Below are 23,822 nucleotides of genomic sequence, written 5' to 3' on the forward strand. Positions count from 1 at the left end.
TAATGCAGAACCAGGATTAATGCAGGACCAGGAGATGAAAAAAAATATTTGTTCAAAATAAACCAAAAATTTCAGACCCCTAAAAAGTAAGAAAAGTAATACACAAAGTATTACCTCACTAAATACGCGGTTCTCTTAATCACAAATCCAAAGGCCTGAATGCTGCTAATAGTGTGCTGATATCTTAATGGAGTACTACATCCAAAAATAATATTTTTAATATGCTCTTTGCCCCATGCAGTTTGTGGAAAAAAATTGATGATATAATAGAACCCAATAGTGACCAATGCTCTACAATGGCAAGGAGTGTAATGGACAGGACTCTTGACCAGTGAATGAAGAGGAGAGATAGATCTTCAATTCAAAAGTGCAGCATTATGGGAATACATTTCTTGTTTGTGATGTACAGTAATTTTTCAAGAATGTATATTTAACATATTATAGCAAAAAACTGTATGTGTTTTGCACATTTTAAGCATACGACTGGATAACTGACATATAGATTTATGCAACACATCATTTCTGTTCTAAAGCATTGGTTGCGTTTGGGTTCTACCATATCATAAACTTGTTTCTCTGCATTCTGCATGAAAACATGAGATTAAAAATTTTCTCAGCCATCATTACTAACCACATGGGTGTAGTAATATTTAAAAAAATGATAATTTTTTGGAAATGTCTTTTAAATATCAATGGGTTGATGACATCCCATGCTGTGAATTCTAGCCGTTGCTTGATAGTAATGAGTGTTTAACAACATGGCTGTGGCTGCTTGTGGAAGTGACCACAATAACAGATGAGACACAAAATGGTGGCAAAAACGTAAACAAAATTGCAATAAAATCTAATCAAAATAAAGATAAAAGTACAGAAAATGTACAGAATTGTATTCTGCACCTTATAAACTTCATAACAAAAATGTTGTATGGGTCCCACCATGGTAAAATTGTAAGGGCCATACAGCTGAATGGGGCACAGGTCTATCTCTGGAATATTAATTGGATTCCACCCAAATAATTCACAATTCACTTTGTGATGGTTACAGTCGTTTACTCTCAAAGGTGCTACATAGGTTCCATCTTCATGATGATCAACTGGCTCCAAGAGTTGCTTAGGTTCCATCCTGATGCTAAACAGGCTCCCGCCATTAATACTTATTAGGCCTACAGTACCTCGACACCAAATAATCAGAAAAATTGCAGAAGTAGCGCTTTGTGTTACTGTAAGACACACATCTAGCATTTACAAGTGCACAGCAATGCAAAAAAATATAAGTATAACAACAAAAGCTGATATGTAATTAAAGTTGTGTGTAAACACATACCACATTAAAACTAACAATTGCTTTACCAAAAAAAGGAAAGTGATATTATTTTTGAAGCCTTTAACTTCTTTTGATGATGGGCAAATAAAGTGGTGAATGTGCAATATTGTAACTTATTACAATTTTAATTCCTAATCACATATAGTAATAAATTCATGGGACCACTGAGTTTTCCCTTGGAGAATTATATTTTCAAAGCAGTATGATTCTTCTTTTCTGAAATACAAAACAAACAAATACATAAATGATTCAGTAAATCATCAAAACCTAGCAACATAATATTGGCCACAATATATTTAAAAATCTAAATAGTCATACAGTACAAGCCATTAGGGAAATAAAAAAACCTATTCTGTACCTTTCCAACTTCTAGGACTTGCTCTCCTCCAATCAAATAAAAAAATAAAAAAAGAGAAAAAACAAAACCAATAACCTAAACATATACATGTACTGAATAGGAATAGTGATTATGGTAGGAGATGGGATGTGTGGAGCCTTGAGGCTGAGGTACTGGAACTGCTGGCTACAGAAGCCATTTTCAAACAAAGAAGCCGGGACACTATGATGTTGTCAGTCCCTAGAAATTATGGGATTTTCTTGTTCAGATTTATATGGACGAGTCTTGTTATTTTCTCCATTACTTTTATCAATGTTATAAGAGATCTATTGTACTTACTTGCCTTAGTATATCATGCACCATGCACCCCGACTGCACACTCTGACATTTTATGCCAATTGTGAAAGTGGCTTCGATGGTGAGTGGTGGTTCTGTTTTTTGGGTTCACTTAATTTTCATGCCTTACACATCAATGAGTTCATTCTTTATAGTCTCAGACTTGAATATGTTACCTTCTGAGACTCCTATTATTGATTCACTTGCATGAGGTACAGAAGTCTCTTATATAAGGTTTCTGAGATTTTTCAGTTAACTTTATTTTTTTGTTTTGTTGTTTTTTTTCACATACATCAAACTGGTAAAATGATAGTAGGGCATAATGTGCAAAATTATTTCCTGGGTAATTGGTTGTATTTTTTTTAATATGTGATATTAATGCACACATTTTTTGAGTAAATATTTGGGTTAGACTACAAATATGAGGAGCACTATTGGTGCCAGTTCAGTAATTACCATGGGATAGCATTATAGAAACATGAAAAAATTGTAATATGCACTCGTATACTTAGATAAAAACATAGTTAAAATATTCTCTAAATGCTGATAAGTTTGAATTGGAGTTTTTCATTTTGAAGTTAGAATAATGTTGCTATCTGTAGAGTGTTAAAATAAAGAGATATGACCCATCATTATCAATGTAATGTGATTAGGATGAGCATTCACTGCCCTGATAGAGTGAAAAAAAACCATTTCTGATTTAGAAATATTATTTATTAGAAATGATGTGATAAAAAAAAAAACTAAACGCCTTGTTTCAATTAGAAAATGTATACACAATCACAAAGGAACATCCAGAAACATGAAAATTCCAAATATCAGTTTAATTCACAGTACATACTATATAACAAAATTTGGTTTGTCCAAAACAAGTGTGTCTTAGAGGATACTGAAATGCAGTGCCCGACTTTTTATTAACAACTCTTGGTTGTTATCTGATTGCTGCTTGATAGTTCCTGAAAGTGGATTAAATAGATTAAGTCTGCAAAGTGTATGGATGTCTTTTGATCAGAATTTTCATTAGTTTTGGAAAAGAAGAGATAAATTTGACAATGAATATCAAGTCATATATCCAACCACTCATTTATCTGTTAATCAGTAGGCACTGTGGGTCAATGGTTGAGCAGCTTGGCCCAAAGTCACAAGCCTGAATGTTCACCTATCCACTATCTACTGAGTGTACAACAATGGACAAACAATTTCATTCTCTGATTTTGTACTTTTACACTTACAAATCCATGTAACACCCAATGTCTATCTATCATCTATCTATCTATGTCAGTGTATAACACTTTGAGATGGAGCTTTCCATTAAATGTATCTTATAAAGACTGACTGGCCTAAAAAATAACAAATCTATCAGAAGCTTTCTTACCTTTCACTTGGGAGCTGTGAAAGACACATTTTTTGGATTTTGACTTCTTTAATATTTCTAAACCAGGAACTTAAAATTCTCACTTCAACGGACAAGATTTCACAAAGCCTTGTGGTGTGAGCCATCACTCTTTTAAGCACAGGAATCTCCTTCATTCTAAAACAAAAAAATTAAGGAAATGAATGAGATAATCACACTTTTAAATCAGCAGACTTTCCTTAAAGTCAGTATATACTGTCCAAAAGAAAATATTTTAAGATTGAAGGTGTGCAGGAAAAGGTTTGAAAAAGGTGGGCTAAATTCTGGTATTGGTTTGGTTTCCCTAAGTAGCTGTAGGGTGACGCAGTGACTAATGGTGCCCCCTCAGAGTGTCGAGTAGCTGGTTTACATTCACTTGGTGTGTCACTCTCTGTGTGGAGTGTGAACCTTTTTCCCTGTTTCAGTTTTATTTTCCTCCACGCACTCTGTTTTACCCCACATATCTAATACATTAATTAGGTGGGCTGGCAATTCTGAATTAGTCAGCATTAGGGAGTATAAGTGTGAGTGTACCCTGCTATTGACTACCATCCAGGATAGGGTTCATTAATGCCTTGCCACATAAGAGGCTGGGCAGCACGGTGGTGAAGTGGTAGCGCTGCTGCCTTACAGTAAGGAGACCTGGGTTTGCTCCCTGGGTCCTCCCTGCGTGGAGTTTGCATGTTCTCCCCGTGTCTGTGTGGGTTTCCTCCCACAGTCCAAAGACATACAGGTTAGGTGCATTGGCGATTCTAAATTGTCCCTAGTGTGAGCTTGGTGTGTGGGTGTGTGTGTGTCCTGCCTTGTGCCCTGTGTTTTTACATCTTGTGCCATTAAGGCTTCCACCCAATAGCCCTGTGCAGCAAGATAAGGATGACGAGTGGTGTATTTATACCACTGTATGCTGGAAGATGTAGTTCTAAGATAGCGGTGCTACAATCTTTATATCCCTTCAGCCCCACAGATGAGTGCGCTCTGTGACTGTTGGAATAGATGTCATCTTACTACACTACCAAAATAAAGATAGAATTAGCCAGTTACTGCTAAAAAAATGTAACAGCTCTTTTATGGTTGCCATTAGCCATTTAATAGTGATAAATTTTGGAGGGAAATTTTGATCTTTTCAATGTCCTAATAGCTGCGGTGGGCTGGAGTCCTGGCCAAGGTTTGTTTCTTGCCTTGCGCCCTGTGTTGGCTGAGATTGGCTCCAGCAGACCCCCTTGACCCTGTGTTAGGATATAGTGGGTTGGGTAATGATTGACTGACTGACATAAGAGGCTATGATAAAATCCAGCTCCTCATGAGCATATAATGAGAAATGTGGGGTCAGAAAATGACAGACAGATACTGTATATGCAGCAGCTAAAAGAGTGGGTGCAATAATACTTGCACAAGCGGGTTTTGCAGTCTTCCAATTGACAATGCTCAGTCTTACCACAATTATAATTCAATGTTAAGAATGATACATACAGTTTAATATTCTCTTGAGATTTGGAAATTCCATCGCTTATTAGCGTCACTTCAATTTCACTCTTCTGCTTCAGATTTTCATAATGAATTTCCACAAGTATATGATGAGCTGAATGAAAATAAATTGCATTTCTTAGGCAGGAAATGAAAATATCAGTTGATTACATGTTTCATTTGACAAAACAGAACTCTCACAATGCAAGAAAGAACATCTCTGACTTCTTCCTCTTTCTCCTTCAACAACAAAGCTGCTTGTGAGCATGGAGGACTTCACCATGCTTGAGATTGCAGGAGCATCTATCAAGACTAGCTTCTTATAATTGTTAAGTAAGTCAAGGATTGGACTTTACATCATAAGAGTTACAGTTCAGAAATATGTGTGTGTGTGAAATCCTGCTTCTGACTTGCTATGTGACCCGACCAAGTCTCTCACTCTCACTACTGTAATTGAACAATAGAGAAATCTAAAATAATCTAAATTAGCATACGCCACCATAGTTCAGGGTGTTCATAAACAATGTAATGATTTACTTCATGAGGTGGGAGCACATAATAACCAAGAATTGTTGTGTCAGATATTTGAAATATTAAAATGTGTGCTTCAGTTTAAATGTTTAAAGCCTAAATATTCTTGAATGTAATACAAATTTGCCATTTGTCACCCTCTGGTAGCGGTCCACAAAGGGATAGATATTTAATGAAAGATCAAAAATCATAAATAACATCATATTCATAATCACTGACCTTGCTTAAATCCAAATGTGCCAGTTTTAACCTTCAGGGAGTGGCTCTTAGAGTGCTAGGAGCACCGGTTAAGAACTGAATATCAAAAATATTATCATATATGTGCTCAGCAACTTTAAAATAGTGTAAAATGACACTCCACTTGCCTATTATCTATTACTGATACCCATTTTGTTAAAGATTAGTGCAAAGGAGTAACTTTGATCTTAGTATTCCACTAGGTGATGAACCTCTGGGTTCGGTTGATGTGGCATGAACAACTTCAAGTCCTTCCGATCATTTTTGCTGAAGACACCTATTGTATTATTTGTGCACAAATCATGGTCCAAAATTGCCTAATAATGTGGGTTTTTGGATCTAAAGGGTTAAAACTGGGGAGGAGGGGACAAAAAGAGCAAAGTCTTGTTTAACTAGACATCGAGAGGAGTTGAACCATACATAATATGACAGGATTTTCTCGTATTAGTGAGTCAGATCGTGCCGTAAAAAAAACCGGATTATTTCAAAGCATTCTTCTGAACATAATTGATCTTTGTCTGCCAAATCTTTATATACAGGTAAAATTCTGTTACAAAAAACTTCCAGGAATCTAAAAAATATTTCGTAATGAAAATTTCGTTGTAATGAGATTCTGTATTTGTAGCTGTAGTACTTTCTTTAACTTGCGTCCAAGCATCTACAATCATTTCAATGGCTTCTTTCACGTTAATTTTAATCTTCTCCTGTCTACAAGTTATGTTGATGAAAATTTCAGCATTTCCTTGCGATAATACACTTTCAGGGTGAGAATGATGCCCAAGTCCAATGGCTGAAGCACTGCTGTGCAATTGGGTGGGGTGGGGGGAAATTCAACGTGAACATTATCTAAATGCGGAAGCATGTTGTGGGCAGCACAGTTATCAATCAGAAGCCGAATCATCCTTTTCTTCTTCTTCAAATTGTGAGGTTTCTGAACTCTTTTAGGATTCCCCCCCAATCCAACTCAATGGGAACATCAGGTTGAAGTGCATCCAGAAGCGTGATTTGCTGCATCTGTGTAAGATTGTTTGTCCGTTACTGGGGTAGGGCAACAGCAGGTTCACAGCGGTGCAGTGAGGAGCCACAGAAGCAAATCCTAAAAGATCGGGGTCGCACTATAAGTCCCTGTCTTACACCCCAAAACACAAGGCTGAGTCTCAGTACTTTAGCAAAACCAACTATATTCAGCTTGTAACAGGAACAGCACTGTTATTTGGTGTAGTGGGATCTGCCACTCTCCTATACACAGACACAGCAGTCAGACAGGGTTGTGACCAGGTTAGTGGCCAAGTAATCCTGTTCCCTGCATTACCCATCGAGTTTGCTTTGGCAGAGAAACGCAGCAGAGCTGTGAGCCTGCTGTTGCTCCGGCAACATATAAACAGTCTTCCACAGACGTGGTGATTGCAGTTCGTGACGCTCTTCGGCATGTTTTCCAGTTGAGGGAAGAGAGTTCAGAAACTTCACTTTTTCTTGAATGAGTGCTACATTAATAGGAATGTTTCTCGAATGAGCATCACTGAACCACATAAAAACTGCTTTTTCAACTGTAGTTCACATACATTTGCAGCCCAAGATTTTTCTTCTTTTTTTTGCTGGGTCTTTCAAGAAAGTTGACAGTGTTGATGGTGAAATTCCGAATTCATTGGCAACATCTTTTTTTGTTTTTGCTGCAATCGACAGCTGCAAAAATTTAAGTTTTTTTTTCTAATATGAACTTTTATCCTTTTTTTTGTGTCTGCCATTTCTATAGGAGGGTAACAATGAGTTAAATTCCAATTGATGTTTTTCAAATGTTGACGAGCAATAAGCAAAAGGTATCACTGAAAACCACTGAAAACAAAAACAGCAAAAAAACAGTACGAGGAAAGTTCAAAGAAAGAATTTCTTTTACAATGTTTCTGTTTGGGGATCGTTGTGCACAACTGAGCAACATCCACAGAAAAGAAACTGCTCTGTGGAAAATTCATTCAGGCATTTCAAGGTCTTTTGGGCACTTCGTTGTAATGAAAGTATCTGCTGAATATACTTTGTAGTAATAAGATTTCTATAGACTCGCGTCATATGGGGAAACTGTCAGGACCATAAAAATATTTCGTTGTAATGAAAATTTCGTTGTAAAGAAATTCGTTGTAATGGAATTTTACCTGTATAGTATGCTCCCATGACTGTCTGTTTGTCTGTCCAGGATTTTAAATCACCTGTAGCTCGCAAACCATTTGACCTATTGACCTGAAATTTGGTACACATATACTACGTGACCTCTACTGTCTGCTTTTGGGGTGATGATTGACCTCCAAGGTTATTCCTCTTTTTATTTTTATTTTATTGTAGAATAAACTCTCAGCAATGGCCAGCAGGGTGGCCGTGTGGCACATGCGTAGAGGCGCCATTCTCAGCCCTACTACTTTCACCATCACTTCCCCTTTCTCTTCATATCTTAAATCATTCTTGAGGCAGATTGAGTGGCAGCTTAAGTGAAATAGGGCGGCACGGTGGCGCAGTGGTAGGGCTGCTGCCTCGCAGTTAGGAGACCTGGGTTCGCTTCCTGGGTCCTCCCTGCGTGGAGTTTGCATGTTCTCCCGTGTCTGCATGGGTTTCCTCCGGGCGCTCCGGTTTCCTCCCACAATCCAAAGACATGCAGGTTAGGTGGATTGGCGATTCTAAATTGGCCTTGGTGTGTTTGTGTGTGTCCTGCGGTGGGTTGGCACCCTGCCCTGGATTGGTTCCTGCCTTGTGCCCTGTGTTGGCTGGGATTGGCTCCAGCAGACCCCCGTGACCCTGTATTCAGATTCAGCAGGTTAGACAATGGATGGATGGATTTAGTGAAATATTAAAGAAAACGTACTAAGTAATTGCAACATAAACACTGAGTTTTAAACGTGAAAACATGTATAAGAAAGAAGAGAAGAAGCGGGCTGCTAGGATGGAAAAAAAGAGCTGCTCAGGGGGCAGCAAATGCATCAACCTCTGAGCAAACAAATGCTATATGTACAGAGAAAGAGGATGAAACTATGAATGCTCAAGTCAAGTATGTGCAGTGCGCCGTTACTGGTATAAAATAATATTATAAGATGTGACTAACAGATAGCACATAAGAAGACATCATCAAAGAAAAAAGACACCCAAACATTAGTAAAAGTAAGCATATAACAACCAAAATTTTTCAAAGTTGCAAAATCAAGGGCATGGGAGGCCAGAGCCTAATACAGCAACATAAGATACAAAATATGAAATCCTTGAATGGGGTACCAGTGCTCTGCAAAACACTAACATAAAAGCCCCAAAAAAATTAATGCGAGTCATAAAATTACTTTTTGCGACTGTTGGACAGTTGTAACTGTCCTGCACCTCAAATGAGAAGGTGTGGCAAGGAACATATTTGAGAGAGGGTAGTAATAATCCTATTAAAATTACAGAACCTTTATTCTGATGGCCCTGGCCAAAGCCCGGCTGGTGGCGTTGGACTAGTATCTTGTGCTGTGTTGGTTCCTGCCTTAGAACCGATGCTACCAGAGCCGACTCTTCTTGCCCTCATGACCCTGAACTGTATTTATAACTTTTTACAATGTTATGTTGTTTTAGCAGATTTGACTAGATTTATATAATATAATGAGATTAAAAAATACTGACATTTCGAAACCTCAGAAATTATTTAAACATTGTCATCTTCCATAAGTGTACAGTATAAAACATGGATGGAACAGAAGGAAGACTATATCTATCCATCCATCCATCCATCCATTTGCTAACCCGCTGAATCCGAACACAGGGTCACGGGGGTCTGCTGGAGCCAATCCCAGCCAACACAGGGCACAAGGCTGGAACCAATCCCGGGCAGGGTGCCAACCCACCGCAGGACACACACAAACACACCCACACACCAAGCACACACTAGGGCCAATTTAGAATCGCCAATCCACCTAACCTGCATGTCTTTGGACTGTAGGAGGAAACCCACGCAGACACGGGGAGAACATGCAAACTCCACGCAGGGAGGACCTGGGACGCAAACCCGGATCTCCTAACTGTGAGGCAGCAGCGCTACCTCTGCGCCACCGTGCCGCCAGACTACATGTATTTTATAAGAAATTAATTTCAATGCATCACAACAGTGGAAGGTCTTTAGAATTAAAGAAATACTAAAGTAAATCTGAATATATTGGTGCTGTCTTTAACACTAACTAACATGTTCTCCTCATTTTCATGGTTTCTGGGGATTGCTCCCACTTCTTAAAAATTGGCATATGATGATAATTTTGACTCAAAACTGCATTGTTGTGAGCAAATATATGTGTATGTATGAGAGAGAGGGAGTGCACAGTAAGAAATGGAAAAATATAAGAATATTTTCAATAAAAACCCAGATGCCTAACCAGATGTGGCTATTTATTAGAAATAAAGATAGATCTTCTGAGCTAGGTATTGTCACACATGTGCGCTTGGGAACCAGTTGACACTAAACACTAGTAATTCTATGCCAGGCCAGGGAGTGGCGGAGTGTACTGACTATCTCTCTCAGTCCCTTGCAGACCTTTTCCGGGAAATCCCGTCACTTTCGGGCACAAGGACACCACTCCCAGTTCCGGCATAGATGACGTCATTTCCCTTCCAGCCCTTTAAAACTGCCATTTTGCCTCAGTACAGACAGTTCTGTTCTGGACTCCGAACTAAGCACATTGTGCTATTTAAAACTACTTTTTGCAGCTGATTCAATTATATGGGTGGCTGCCCCAAATCTTTATGATGTCTCCGACTCATTCTTATCACAGTATGGTTTGGTTTTGAAATTAACTATTCATTTTGTAAATATACCAAAGTTTACCCTATATAATACTAAACCTTGAAGGTTAAAAAAAAATGAAATTTACCACAGAATGGCTCTGTCGCAGTTGTGCGTAAAAAATAACTTGTTCTCTCTGGTTCTAGAAGACTTGTATTTCTTATGGGTTCAAGAAGACCTGAAAAGAAACAAAACAGCATCAATGAGTGCCACTAAATACACACATGTTCACTTGTTTGACACTACAATATTTACATTTTTTGATTGACTGGATGTTTTATTAAAGTAACTCATAAATCAAAAGCAAATTCACCTTTTATCAAACCTGTATAGTCCACTTCAGGATCACAGAGGCAGGAGCCTGGTCAAGGCAAGAACCATCCCTGGACAGGTTGTAGGTTCACAGCTGTAAACATTCACTCATAGAACCAATTTCAAGATGCTGATTGAACTAACACATTTGTCATTGAGATATTGGGGGGGGGGGACCAAATAAAAACAAAGAGAGAACATTCACAATTCACACAAGCAGGGACAGATCAGGAACCTGTCCTGTTTTTACAGTTTTTAACAGACATTCACAGTGAGGTATTTCTGTGTGTTTTACATGTGAGCACCTACTCATTTAACCAGAGTCATGGTGCTGTTCACCTCCCTGCTCTATCAGGGAGCATCCATCCAATCTTGAGAGCTTAAACACAGAAAGACTTTTGTGCCATATAAATACTTAACAAACAAGAATTCATCCATTTAACTAATGATTAATAAAATTGTTTATTGATTTATCCATTCATTCACCCATTATCTAACCTGTCTACCCTACTGATCCAGAAGACGAAATACAGATTTTGCCATTGAACTAGAACACTAGTGACAAGCGCTAGGTCATTTCTTCATTGTCTGAGGGGTGATTCTGAGGGTTCTATCAATACATGTAAAAGGGGTTATATTCTGGGAGGTGATGGAAATGGTTAGGGCTGCAGTATGGTATTCAGTTAAAATATCTGCAGAGTAAGAATCGTGTTTGTATTCCTGGAATGAAGTTGAATTCATTTAAAGTGTAGCAGGACACCACCAAATGTATGTCTTATTTCATTGCTTATGATTTTCAAGGACAAGATATTAAGGTGCTGATAAAGCTTGGAGAGTATCCATTTTCTATCCACCTCTGCAGCTTGTGGGCTATTTTGTCTTTTTGTGACCTAATCTGATAATACATTTTATTTATATAGCGCCTTTCCCATGCTCAAGGCACTTACAGAACATAAGAAAGAACGGCAGGGTATACAGTATATAGCATAGTACAAAGCAAATTAATAAATAAGAAGATTAAGACAGTAAACTCAGAGAAAGCCTAACAGACAACAGAATTGATGGTCTGCACACACACACACACACACAGGTTACATGAGGATCTTGACAGAGAGGTAAACTGAGAGAAGGGGAATGAAGTCAAATAGAGCTAAAAGCCTTCCTGAACAGATGAGTTTTAAGTTGTTTTTTAAAAGAATTCATGGAGTCAGCTGACCTGATTAATTTCGGTAGGTCATTCCAGAGTCTGGGTGCTATACAGCTGAAGGCCCTGTCACCCATGGAGTGAAGATTAGTGTGGGGCACAACAAGATTGCCAGAATCAGAGGACCTTAGTGGACGGGCAGGCACATAGTGATGGAGAAGGTCACTGATGTAGTTTGGCGCGAGGTTATTTAAGGCTTTGTAGGTTATTAGTAGGATTTTATATTCGATTCTGTAAGACACAGGGAGCCAGTGAAGACGGAGCAGGATGGGTGTGATGTGCTCGCTGCTGCTGGTTCGAGTAAGGACTCTTGCAGCTGAGTTTTGAATAAGCTGGAGCTGTGATATAAGATTAGAAGGGGCACCTGCCAGCAGCGAGTTACAATAATCTATGCGGGATGTGATAAAAGCATGGACAAGTTTCTCAGCATTAGAAAAGGAAAGGAAGGAGCGAACACGAGATATGTTACGGAGGTGAAAGTAGGAAAGTTTCTTAATGTGATTTATGTGAGTGGAGTAAGAAAGGGAGGAATCAAAAATGACACCAAGATTCTTAGCAGTAGAGGCAGGTCTGATGAGATCACCACCAAGATGGACTGGGAAGGAGCTCATTTTATTAAGCTGCATTTTAGTCCCAATTTGCAGGAGTTCAGTTTTGTTGCAGTTTAATTTCAAAGAGTTCTGCTCCATCCAGGTTTTAATTTCACTAAGGCAGGTTGTGAGCTGAGAAAGCTCTGAGGAAGTTCCACTTTTAACATTGAAGTAGAGTTGAGTATCATCTGCATAAAAATGATAGCCCAGTCCATAGCTACGAATAATATGGCCAAGGGGGAGCATATAAATACAGAAGAGAAGAGGGCCAAGGACAGAGCCCTGAGGAACTCCTTGTGTGACTGGCGCCGAGCTGGATCTGCTGTTACCAAGACTAACAAACTCTTGCCTATCAGTCAGATAGGACTTGAACCACTGGAGGGCAGTGCCAGAGATACCCAGCATGTTCTCCATTCTAGACAGTAGAATGTCATGTCTGACAGTGTCAAATGCTGATGCCAAATGCTGATGCCATAACTGGGTTGAGATAAATGAAATGTGGATAATGAACTAAGACAGTGGTCAGTGTTCTTGCCTTAAAGCCTGAATAGACCTTTATTGAAATATATGGCTGAGCTTTGTGTGTAATAGGCAGATATGTTCTACACCCATGCTACTTTTCTCTTTGAATGCTATCTTGATCAGTTAATTGGCATCTCTAAATTTAATCTGTATAAGTGAATGTGGTATGAATGAGTATGCTCTCTAATGGACTGGCAACAAAGTGTGCACCTAATGTGCTCATTTTCACTCCAGCAGCCCATGACTAGTGTTAATCATCAAAATTCACCAAAGTGTTTTTCACGGCAAATGTACTGTATTTGCCGGTGACCTTGCTCACTGAATATTTTCCTGGAGATTGGTCATTTTTTTCCAAGCACCCAATGATGCATTGCGAGGCTAGTGTGACAGCACAGTGCTGTAGCAGCCATGCACAGAACTATCACACATACCTACTGTAACATCATGGCCGATATGGCCATCTTTGGGATTGCAAACACACATGGAGAAATAAAAATACTGTTTCATCTACTAACATGCAGTTAAACCAAAACCCCATTCTACTGAAGCACTTGACAGTGCTTTGCAATATTTTTTCCCGTCTCCACACTTGTCTCTTTCACTTGTGACATTTCAACCACCAGGGCTTTTTGATTTTTGTATGTGGGTTGTCAGTGAATTTAGAAAGGTGCAAATGGGTCCCAAAGGTACAAAGTTTGAGAAACACTACCAGATTTCCATTCCACTAATAATGCCATATGCCCAGCAAGGCTCTCAAAACAAGCCTTAAAGGAACTGTCCCTCTCCCATTTCCCCTAATCAGAAAATATGGGAAAGGCTGTGAAATAATAAAAACAAAACATTTATTACTATTTACAAGGCGCTTCTCTCTTATTGATGAAGGAAGAAAATGTGAAGCACCTGCACAGATACATCGGAAACAAAAAAGACACTCCCACTGGGCCAGAGCTATGATTTCAAACAACTGCTGGTCACATTTGGTCCAAAACACTTCTTATTCCATTTGGTATTAAAAAGTCCATACTACACAAAACAAAACAAATTTGAACCATTAAATCAAGTGTTTAAAAGCAGTATTCAGTGCAATAGAGCACAGAATACAGGCTAGTCATCTGCATAATGATATAAGCTGTAAGGGATGGGATATACTTGATGTTACATGACTCGCATGCTTGCAGATGATGCTACTATGCAAGCAGTGTACTGACTATACTTGTCTGCATACTTCATGTAAATCTGGAAGATTCTACCAGGTGGCAGTGCGAGATGCTGTTGTGAAGGTGTAAAAAAAAAGATGGCAACAACAACACAGAAGATAGTATATGAGAACTTTAAATGTATTGTGTCATTACGATGGGCAATAAGAAAAACACAATGAATACTTTTGTATGTCAGCATATAAGTCTGATGATTTGCTTCATCGCATTGAACGATTCATCAAGCATCATAGCACAGATATTTATTCTGTTGGAGCTGCATCGTGGCTTGCTATTACATTGCGTTATCTTGGCCAAATCCTTGCTGCTTTTATTGTATATTTTCTGCTTTGCACAAATGTATCTGATTCTGTTTCATCTTGTATGTTTTCACATCCAGTTTAAAAGAGTTAATGATTTGATGCCAGTTGTTCTGACAGGTCTGTTTGTCATTATGGGCCTGTTTATAGTAAACAAGGATGATGACGTCACACACCAAAAATTGAACACACACGCCACCTAACTTTTTTCTGGTACTTCAACTCGCACATGATCACATTAATTGCAAGACGTGCTCAGGGGATGTGTCAAAAGAAAACTGGGAACACCTGGCTGCCATGATGCATGCGTATAAGCATTTAAGCGTCAGGTATAACCTGGCCCTAACCTGTTTAGGGCTAAAATGTCACCACAATTTTTTTATTAATTTTTCATGTCTTTTTTGTTTATCTTTATTGCCTATATTTGTGTTAATATTATTATTTATGTTTATTTTTGTATTATGTGTGTTTTATTAGCTTGGTGTAATATTTAGTATTTATGTTTCTTTAATTGTTCACTTATGTTTCTTGTATTTAGTGGGTGGTTTCACAAGAGGCGGGGCCATCAGTCCATTGGCATTAAAGGACCGCCCTCAACCCTATTAAAGCAGAGGAAACGCAGTTCTTTACAGTACATTGTATGCTCTGGGTGTTGGTGAGTTCTCTTGTAACTATTACTATGCATTTTTGAGCATCTGGATTCTTACCTCTATACTTTTTTTTCACCTCTCTTTACATTTGTGTTTTTGGGTCTTCTTTGCCATTGGATTGTCTATTTCTGTGAGAGCGACTCCTTTCGAGTGTGATGTATCAGGAAGGGTTGAACCCTGTTTTGTTATTTTTTATGTTAAAATTGTGTGGTTTTGTTATGTTTATGTATGTACTATTAAGTCTTGTGGGTGGTTACTCCAGAAGGGACGGTCACCTGCCCAACAGCTCATGGTACTAGCCACTAGTACATAAAGGCAGAGGAAAATCTACATTCCCCTGCGGTTCATTGAACGCGCTATAGCGTGATCAGTTTCTCTAGTGTTAATTCCATACTTTTGTGGAATTGTGGATTTTTTGACATTTTGTTCTGTTTTGATGTCTCCTTCTGAATTGCATATTTAGACTTGTTTGCCACTGGGTTGTCTTTGCCTTTCCAGGCAAACCTTTTTCTCCTGTGCACTGTGGAGCTTTATTTTGTTACAGAGCACTTTTGTACAAATAAGTCTTTTCAGTTTTAAACATACTATGTTGCCCATTTTTGACTAGCTGGGGTGTGATGGCTTTCTGTCTAAAGGAATTTTGAGTTATTGTTCGGAATTTTATGTTTAGAAACCCTCTAACTCTTCAGAACTCATCAAGCATCAGAGCATTTTGTTGTCATAAATAAATACAGTATTTTATAAAGATTTCTTTTTGCCCTTTTTTTTACAAGCTAAAGGTTGACAGACCTTTCCTCTTGTGAGGCTTTTTGCAACAATTTTTGGAACTTAATATTATATTGACCCAAGGGCAATATAAGGGCCCGCTTCCCAGCTTTATAGTTGCCTCATTTTGGGTTTTTGCTTAGAGGAAGTCCCACATTTATGACAACTATAGCCCACATTTAGTTATATAATTTGTATGATTAGTTAATTTTGACCTATTTTGCATTGAGGCAGTTTGTACACTACTTTCATCCAGGGAAATTAATAGAATTGAATTCAATTTTTGTCAGTTCATATGACTGTCACTTTTAAAATATGAATATTAAATTTAATTAGATAATTTTCTGAATCTTATTGGATTGATTCCATCATTAAGGCTTTGGCTAAACGTTTACAGCTGGATCTGAAGTAAAAGGGCTTGACTACTGAGGAGTTGCAGGGCCGAGCTGTATGGAGAAGGTTGATCAAGCACATTGACACCACATTGATGGGGGAAAAGATGAAGAGGAAGAGGAAGAGGAAGATCTAATTATATAATTCTGTACATTATAGTGCATTATCATGTCTTCAAATTCATGGCTGAATAAAAACAACTAAATACTTACCTATCCTTGGACACGAGTTAGTCAAGCTGTCCCTGCAAGTCCTGCAGTTTCCATTCATAAAGTCTTCATAATTTCCACAAGGGAAGGCTTGCAGACAAGGCTTAGTAATGGCACTAATGAAGACATAGGCTGCTCTAATATGGTCACATTTTGGATTTCTGAAAACTAAAAAGGAAGATATCGAGTTATAAAGTACAACTATATATCTACAGATTTACAGAATTACCTAAAGAAATATACCTGTCTAAGTAAGTCTATTTTGATATAAAAGAGCAAGACTCATCTCTGGAAAACCAGTAAATCATAGGGCACACCCTTCAAACACACAGCCGTTCATACCAGACCAGTTTAGAGGTGTCAGTTTACAAAGCTTCAAGAAACTGCAGTCCCTAGTGAAGCCACAAGGGACACAGTCAAGATTTCTGAATATTTAAAACTTGCATTATTTAGGACTAACTGTTATGTTTTCTTACCAAATTAGTTTACACCAAACATTTTAAACTATAGATCTAGTATTTTTATATAAAGTAAGGTGTGGCAGAACAATTACTGCTGCCACCTCACAGTTCCAGAAACCAGAATTCAGTTCCAGGACCAGTTAGTTTCTGTTTGGGATTTGCATCTTTTTCTTGTGTCTGCATAGTTTTGTCTGCATATTGAAATTCCATCCTAAATCATGTTAGGTTAATTTACAATGGAGCTGCAAGAATATGTGTATTAGTTAGTAAAGATCTTCCAATCCAGGATGGTTTCTGTCTTGTGCCAAGGCCTCTAGACCAAGCTCATAATTCTGTAATAATTGGTTGGTGTACATACTGAAGGTATACACACATTTATGCTGTTATTCACTATGTTGTATTCATGCGTAGTTGTAAATTTGTCTATATAAGAATATTTCTAAATGGCAGTATGATCCAATATTCTGGGGCTGATTAAGTTACCAATTATTCCTTTTCCAGTGCTCTACTTTTACAAAATTACTTATACACTGCTTGCAAATTTTAAGTGTTACTGAGCAAAATATGACTGTGGGATAGGATGAGTTCCATTTACTGCAGAATATAACATTTGAATACTATTTTTATAACTACTGTATAGATGGTCACGAACTGTAAAGAAAATTGAAAACATCTGCTTTTACCACCAACACAACATTGCCTGTATCTAATTCAGGTACTTCCATAATACACACAAATTGGATATTTTTGATCAGATCCTTCACATTGGGAAATAAAAGAAGATGACTACATCTATATTTAAACACTTAAATCCATCCATCCATTATCTAACCCACTATATCCTAACTACAGGGTCACGGGGGTCTGCTGGAGCCAATCCCAGCCAACACAGGGCGCAAGGCAGGAAACAAACCCTGGGCAGGGCGCCAGTCCACCACAAAACACTTAAATAATGTGTGTTTATTTCTTTAATGCTTTAGGTGAATAAATATGATTTATTCTGGCCTTAATGTTGCCTCCATTATGTTAATTTCTGTCTAATTCAGTGAGTCTTCTTGCCTGTATTTCTTTCTGTGATCATAGCAGTAGAGTGTTGTACCGTGTTAGCCATAGATTGATACAGGAGAAAGTAGGGTGAAATGACACCTTTTATTGGCTAACTAAATAGATTACAAATGCAAGCTTTCGAGGCAACTAAGGCCCCTTCATCAGGCAAGGTGTAACCTTACTTTTTGCTTTTGATCAGAAGTCCCTGGAGTCTCTTGTAATATACTTGCAACTCTTTAACCATATCTTGAAAGTTGTTCTCCAGGAGAAGAATGAAGTTGTAGACCTCTTCTTGGATATTCTTTTTGAGGCTGTAGCAAATTTTTATTAGATGGTTTTGTAGCCTCTCTGAGCTTCTGATGCATAGCTGTTCTGCAAATCGGCTGTTGTAAGTGTGTATGATTGGATTTTGTACCAAGAGGCCTTTAGGAATAAGGTTTTCCTTTTTGCATTTGGTCAAGAAGAAGATATTGCTCTCCAAGTGGGCTAGTTTCTTCCATCAGGTTTTTAATTCCATGTGAATCTGGCACATTGTGGTGTCTGGTATATCCATAGCAGTAGACTGTTGTACCGTGTTATCCATAGTTTGATACAGGAGAAAGTAGGGTGAAATGACACCTTTTATTGGCTAACTAAATAGATTACAAATGCAAGCTTTCGAGGCAGCTAAGGCCCCTTCATCAGGGAAGGTTTAACCTTAGCCAATAAAAGGTGTCATTTCACCCTATTTTCTGTGATCAATAATTTGGTTCTTTTTAGTTTTATTTATATCAAATGTGTCTGCCAGTCCACATGAAATAGCTTGTTTCTCAATAGACTGCTTTATTTCAAATCTGGTACACTTATTTTTAACGACAATGTGATGGGAAAATGAATTTTTATTGAGATATCAATGATATCTATCTATTTTATCAAGCAAAAAAAAAAACAAAAATGAACTTTTAAAACAGTTAACCAAGTCCTCAAATGCATTTCAATATTTCTCTGGCACCATTAAGAGTAGGTATTACTACTCTACCTCAAAACCCCTGTCTTCCCATTCTTCCTTCTGATATTTCTGTCTTGCTTGACTGAAATAATTACCTTACCTCAAAGTTAGAATTTTAATTAAAGAAGACCCATCAGTCTAAGTATACTTCCATAAAGCAGAGTTTACGTGTGTGTTTTCTTAAATGGATCACTGAGTAAAGATGAGAATAAGTGAGTTCATGCTGTTAAAATTGATAAAAATATAAATGCATGTTTATATTAATAAATGCTTCAGGAATCAGGTACATAAAACCATGAAGCAGCAGTGCTAAACAACAACAACAACAATATTTATTTATATAGCATGTTTTCATACAAATGCTGTAGCTCAAAGTGCTTTACAAGATGAAGAAAGAAAAAATAAAAATATAAAAAATAATATTGGGTAATACTGAGTAACAAAGAATAAAGTAAGGTTCAATGGCCAGGGAGGACAGAAAAAAACAAAATCTGCAGGGGTCCCAATACCACAGGACCACCCTGCCCCCATGCCACTCAGCCTAAACAGAAAGAAAACAGGAATTTTATCATTTGAAGCCACCCAGAGGTTTGTGCAGTGATAAAGTCAGGAACTAGGACTTCAACAAACTGGATATTCAGTGTCTGATGTAGGAGTGTTCTTATACGATTCAATTTACACGTTTTGCTTACATCTTGTAGAATTGTCAAAACAGATATTTGAAAAAAGATTTGTTTCCAAATTGCTGTTTTCATTTGTACCTGAAGACACTACCTTTCTGTCACATTTCACGCTACATGCAGCTTTTTGTGTACAAAACATCTAAACTCGGGTCCTTTATGGAAGGTTTTGTTATTTCTTTGCATGTTCTCAGACAGTCTATTTTGTCCAGAAGCTTATGAGAGTTGGTTTTATTTTCTAAAAGCAAATCTAGGGCAAGCCTTCCGAAAGCTGACGTTAATCTTTCTGTTCTGATTAAACTCCTGAAACACATTATTTCCTGTCAGCTGGCCTTCTGTTGAGTACTTTGTATTTGTTGTCCTTGGCTTCATCTGATGCATTTGACAACATTAACCACAACATCCCTTGGACAGCTTCAAAGATATTACCGAAGTGATATTATCCTGTGACTTCTGCATGTGTTTTGAAATGTACAGCTGCATAATGTTTGAGTCTGTCAAAGTGAACACACTTTCTTAAAGCCTGATATTATCCTGAGAGCTCTATTAGTGGTCTGCAGCTCTTTATGGTCTACTTTGACAAGTGCCTGGAGAGCCATACCACACTATTTTTTAAAAATGATCTCAGTATCTACATACCTAATAACAGTGTTAAAGCTGCAATGTCAGGAAACAACTTCACAGCAATGAAAAGAAACTGCTTCTTATTCAATTAAAACCATAACTGACTTGTTCTCTATGAAATGTGGATCCATTCTCCTGTTTCCTCATATGCCAGCCTTTTTGAATTATACAGGACAGCAGGCTGAATCTAACATTAATATTATGTCTTTTGATTGCAGTCTTTTTCTTGTTAGACCATCATTGCATAAACATGCATAATTATACAGGCTTTAGCAGACAATATCTTTGCAAAATAATAAAAAAATCTTCCATATATTGAAAGAATGTGAGCAATCATATGTGTGATTTTTTTCAGTTATTATTTTCTAGTTGTCTACAGAACAGAGACAGTAATTCACAACTGGGACCTCAATTTTCAATGTCAAAAACAGCACTTGGCAATGACTTTCCAAGGTGAATCCCTGCTCAGGGTCCTGAAAGCTGCTGTGGAGGAAGATGATCAGTGAAGTGAAATGCACAGTCTATTTCCTTTTAAAATGGATGAAACTCTCATACATGTTTTACCTTTTGCTTTTTTTCCTTCATAAATGATATGCTTATGCAATTTTGCAATATATGTGCAATCTCAAGATGTGGATCAATACTTTTTCTTGGAAAATGGACATATTCAATTTGTTTTAATGCTTTTTTCACATTGGGACCCCTATACAAGTTAGCTGAATTATAAAACACAACAGCAGGCTAGTAATTTTTTTAAATGTATAAAATATGGTTCACTTTAGAATTTAGTTTCATGTGGCAAATTACTATATACTGTACCATGACTGTGAAGAAATAACTTCAACTTGAAAAATACCAACCCTATCCTTTAATCCATTTTAGGAAAGCAGGAGTCCCAAGCCCACCAGAGCAGCACCAAGCACAAGGCAGTAACTAATAAGTCCTCCCAGCACTTTCTCATGCACACTTCCATACTCCTATATGGCCAGTTTAAAGCCACCAATCAACTTTACATGCATTTTTGATGATATGGAAGGAAATGCACATGTGGAGAGAACATTCAGACCTCACACAGACAACGCCCAAGTGCAGGATTCAAACCAAGGACTCTGAAACTGTAAGGCATTAATGCTATCCACTATACAACTCCACTTCATGCCAATAAGTGAAAACTATGCAGACATTCTTGCACTATCATATGTTTTCCACATATATTCTGCTTATTTAAGACATAATTATCTTACATTTAAACAGCCACTGCTGTAGAGATTATTTTGGAGAATAATACATCAAAATAAAGTGTGAGCCAATTGAGCGCTCCAAAAATTTTGGATCTGTATGTACAGTATGCGCTCTGACAGGTGGTGCATCCCTCCCCTCCCAACAGTCTTTCAGTCTTTCAGTAAAACTTACAAGAACAGCCAGGCTGGTCTTTCCCTCCATTAAGGTAGAAATCAACATGTCCTACTGGTAAATTTATACCAAAGCCTGTGGGAAATAAAAACAGAAAAAAGACAGTAGTTGTTTATTTCTTTATTTATTACTGGACTCTTATCACTGCACTGTAAACATGGAAATATAATACAGAAAAAAATTAAAAAGGCACCACCTGTGCATAAATACCTTAATACATTTTCAAAAATAAGATTCCAACAGATCTTAATTGTGATATGTTGGTACACTGTAATGCAATATAAAATAAAATTGTCATTCAATAGAAAAAACTAAGGAAAACCACTATCCAAATATCAACAGTGCAAGATTTTAGCAAACTAAACTGAGTGCAACTGTTAGAATTCCATGCAAAAAGTATAACCTTGGGGCGGCACGGTGGTGCAGTGGTAGCGCTGCTGCCTCGCAGTTAGGAGACCTGGGTTCGCTTCCCGGGTCCTCCCTGCGTGGAGTTTGCATGTTCTCCCCGTGTCTGCGTGGGTTTCCTCCGGGCACTCCAGTTTCCTCCCACAATCCAAAGACATGCAGGTTAGGTGGATTGGAGATTCTGAATTGGCCCTAGTGTGTGCTTGGTTGGTGGGTGTGTTTCTGTGTGTCCTGCAGTGGGTTGGCACCCTGCTCAGGACTGGTTCCTGGGATTGGCTCCAGCAGACCCACGTGACCCTGTATTCGGATTCAGTGGGTTGGAAAATGGATGGATGGAAGTATAACCTTTATATTTATGTCACTTCAATAATCAACAAATTTTGTCAATACATGTATTTTATAAAGTGCCTTTGGTCATGGGTCAATCTGTTATTTAGCACCCTTTCTATCAATCTAACCAATGACAAGCAAAACAAATCAGTTATGCTACTTTTGAAGCTTTTACTAAGCATTTGCAAGCCACAGTGTACATCAGGTCAGTGCAGAAGTAAACTACACTCTCCACAAAATGAGACATCCTGAAGTGAGTGCCAGCCTCTCATCATAAAATAACAAAATTTAGTACCCAAGGAGTGGCCGATCAGGAAAATACTAGGGTGTACCCCATAGGCAAAATACAGGGCCCTTGCCTGACCCTTGTGGGAAGTGAGCAAGGGCTACATTTAAATTAGACCTAAAGAAGCAGAAAGAGAAAGAAAAGAGTTAAGTTGAAGGTAAGGGTCAAAACACTAAATGTTGGGACAATGACTGGAAACGGAAGAGAGTTGGCAGATTTGACAGACAGAAGGATGGTGGAAGTGATGTGTGTGCTGAAAACTAGATGGCAGGGGGATGAGGCAAGGTTTAGGGAGGAGGTTTTTAATGAAGTGTAGTCATCTGAGATTTTGGAGAAATGGTGGGAGAAGAATAGCAAGAATGTACTGATAACAGGTGTTAAGTAGAACTACTAGAAGAAGACTACCTTAGGATGAAGAGATGTGGTGGTAGAACAGTGAGGTTCAGGATGTGATAAAGTCTAAGAAAGAGGCAAAACAGGTATGGTACCAATCAAGGAAGAAAGGAAAAAGATACAGAAATGTAGAGGCAAAATACAATGAGGCCAAGAGAACAGTGGCTTTGGATGAAGTGCAGGAAAAACTGGAGACACAAGATGAAAAGAGAACAATTTTTAGAATATTGAAGGGTAGGGACAGATTTTAGTCATATAAAGTGGATGAAAAATAAGCAAAGTATGGCCTTGAGTAGACATGACAGGATGAAAAACAGATGAAAGTAGTACTTTGAAAAGATGTTGAAAAAAGAAAATCCAAAGTTAGTAAATGGAGATGGAGTCCTAGGTAAAGTGCTAGTACCAAGAATAAGGAGGAAAAAAGGAAAGATGGCACTGAAAAGAAAGAAGAATGAAAAAACAACAGGACTGGATGAAATAGCCATGGAAGTTTGGAAGACTTGTTATAGGTTGAACAGCATAAAATACCAGTGGAGTAGAGCATGATACACAGTGCAATTGTACTCATTTATAAGAATAAGGTTGTTATCCAGGATTGTAGAGACTATAAAGGCATAAAGACTATAGAG

At 38.0% G+C, this 23,822-nt stretch overlaps 1 protein-coding gene across 1 annotated transcript in view; it reads right to left on the reverse strand.

Moving 5' to 3' along the window:
* Window positions 1-823: 823 nt before the first annotated feature.
* The window catches only part of pla1a (phospholipase A1 member A), a 46,888-nt gene continuing 23,889 nt past the window's right edge, over window positions 824-23,822 (reverse strand). The window contains exons 6-11 of the mRNA XM_039743715.1: window positions 21,780-21,854; window positions 16,570-16,734; window positions 10,494-10,583; window positions 4,861-4,969; window positions 3,373-3,528; window positions 824-1,540 (exon numbers count right to left, since the gene is read on the reverse strand). Of these exons, the coding sequence (XP_039599649.1) occupies window positions 1,456-1,540; window positions 3,373-3,528; window positions 4,861-4,969; window positions 10,494-10,583; window positions 16,570-16,734; window positions 21,780-21,854 (680 nt within the window). The 3' untranslated portion in view covers window positions 824-1,455. The remainder of the gene's footprint in view (window positions 1,541-3,372; window positions 3,529-4,860; window positions 4,970-10,493; window positions 10,584-16,569; window positions 16,735-21,779; window positions 21,855-23,822) is intronic.

This window comes from Polypterus senegalus, chromosome 2 (genome assembly GCF_016835505.1).
Source record: "Polypterus senegalus isolate Bchr_013 chromosome 2, ASM1683550v1, whole genome shotgun sequence".
Taxonomy (NCBI): Eukaryota; Metazoa; Chordata; class Cladistia; order Polypteriformes; family Polypteridae; genus Polypterus; species Polypterus senegalus.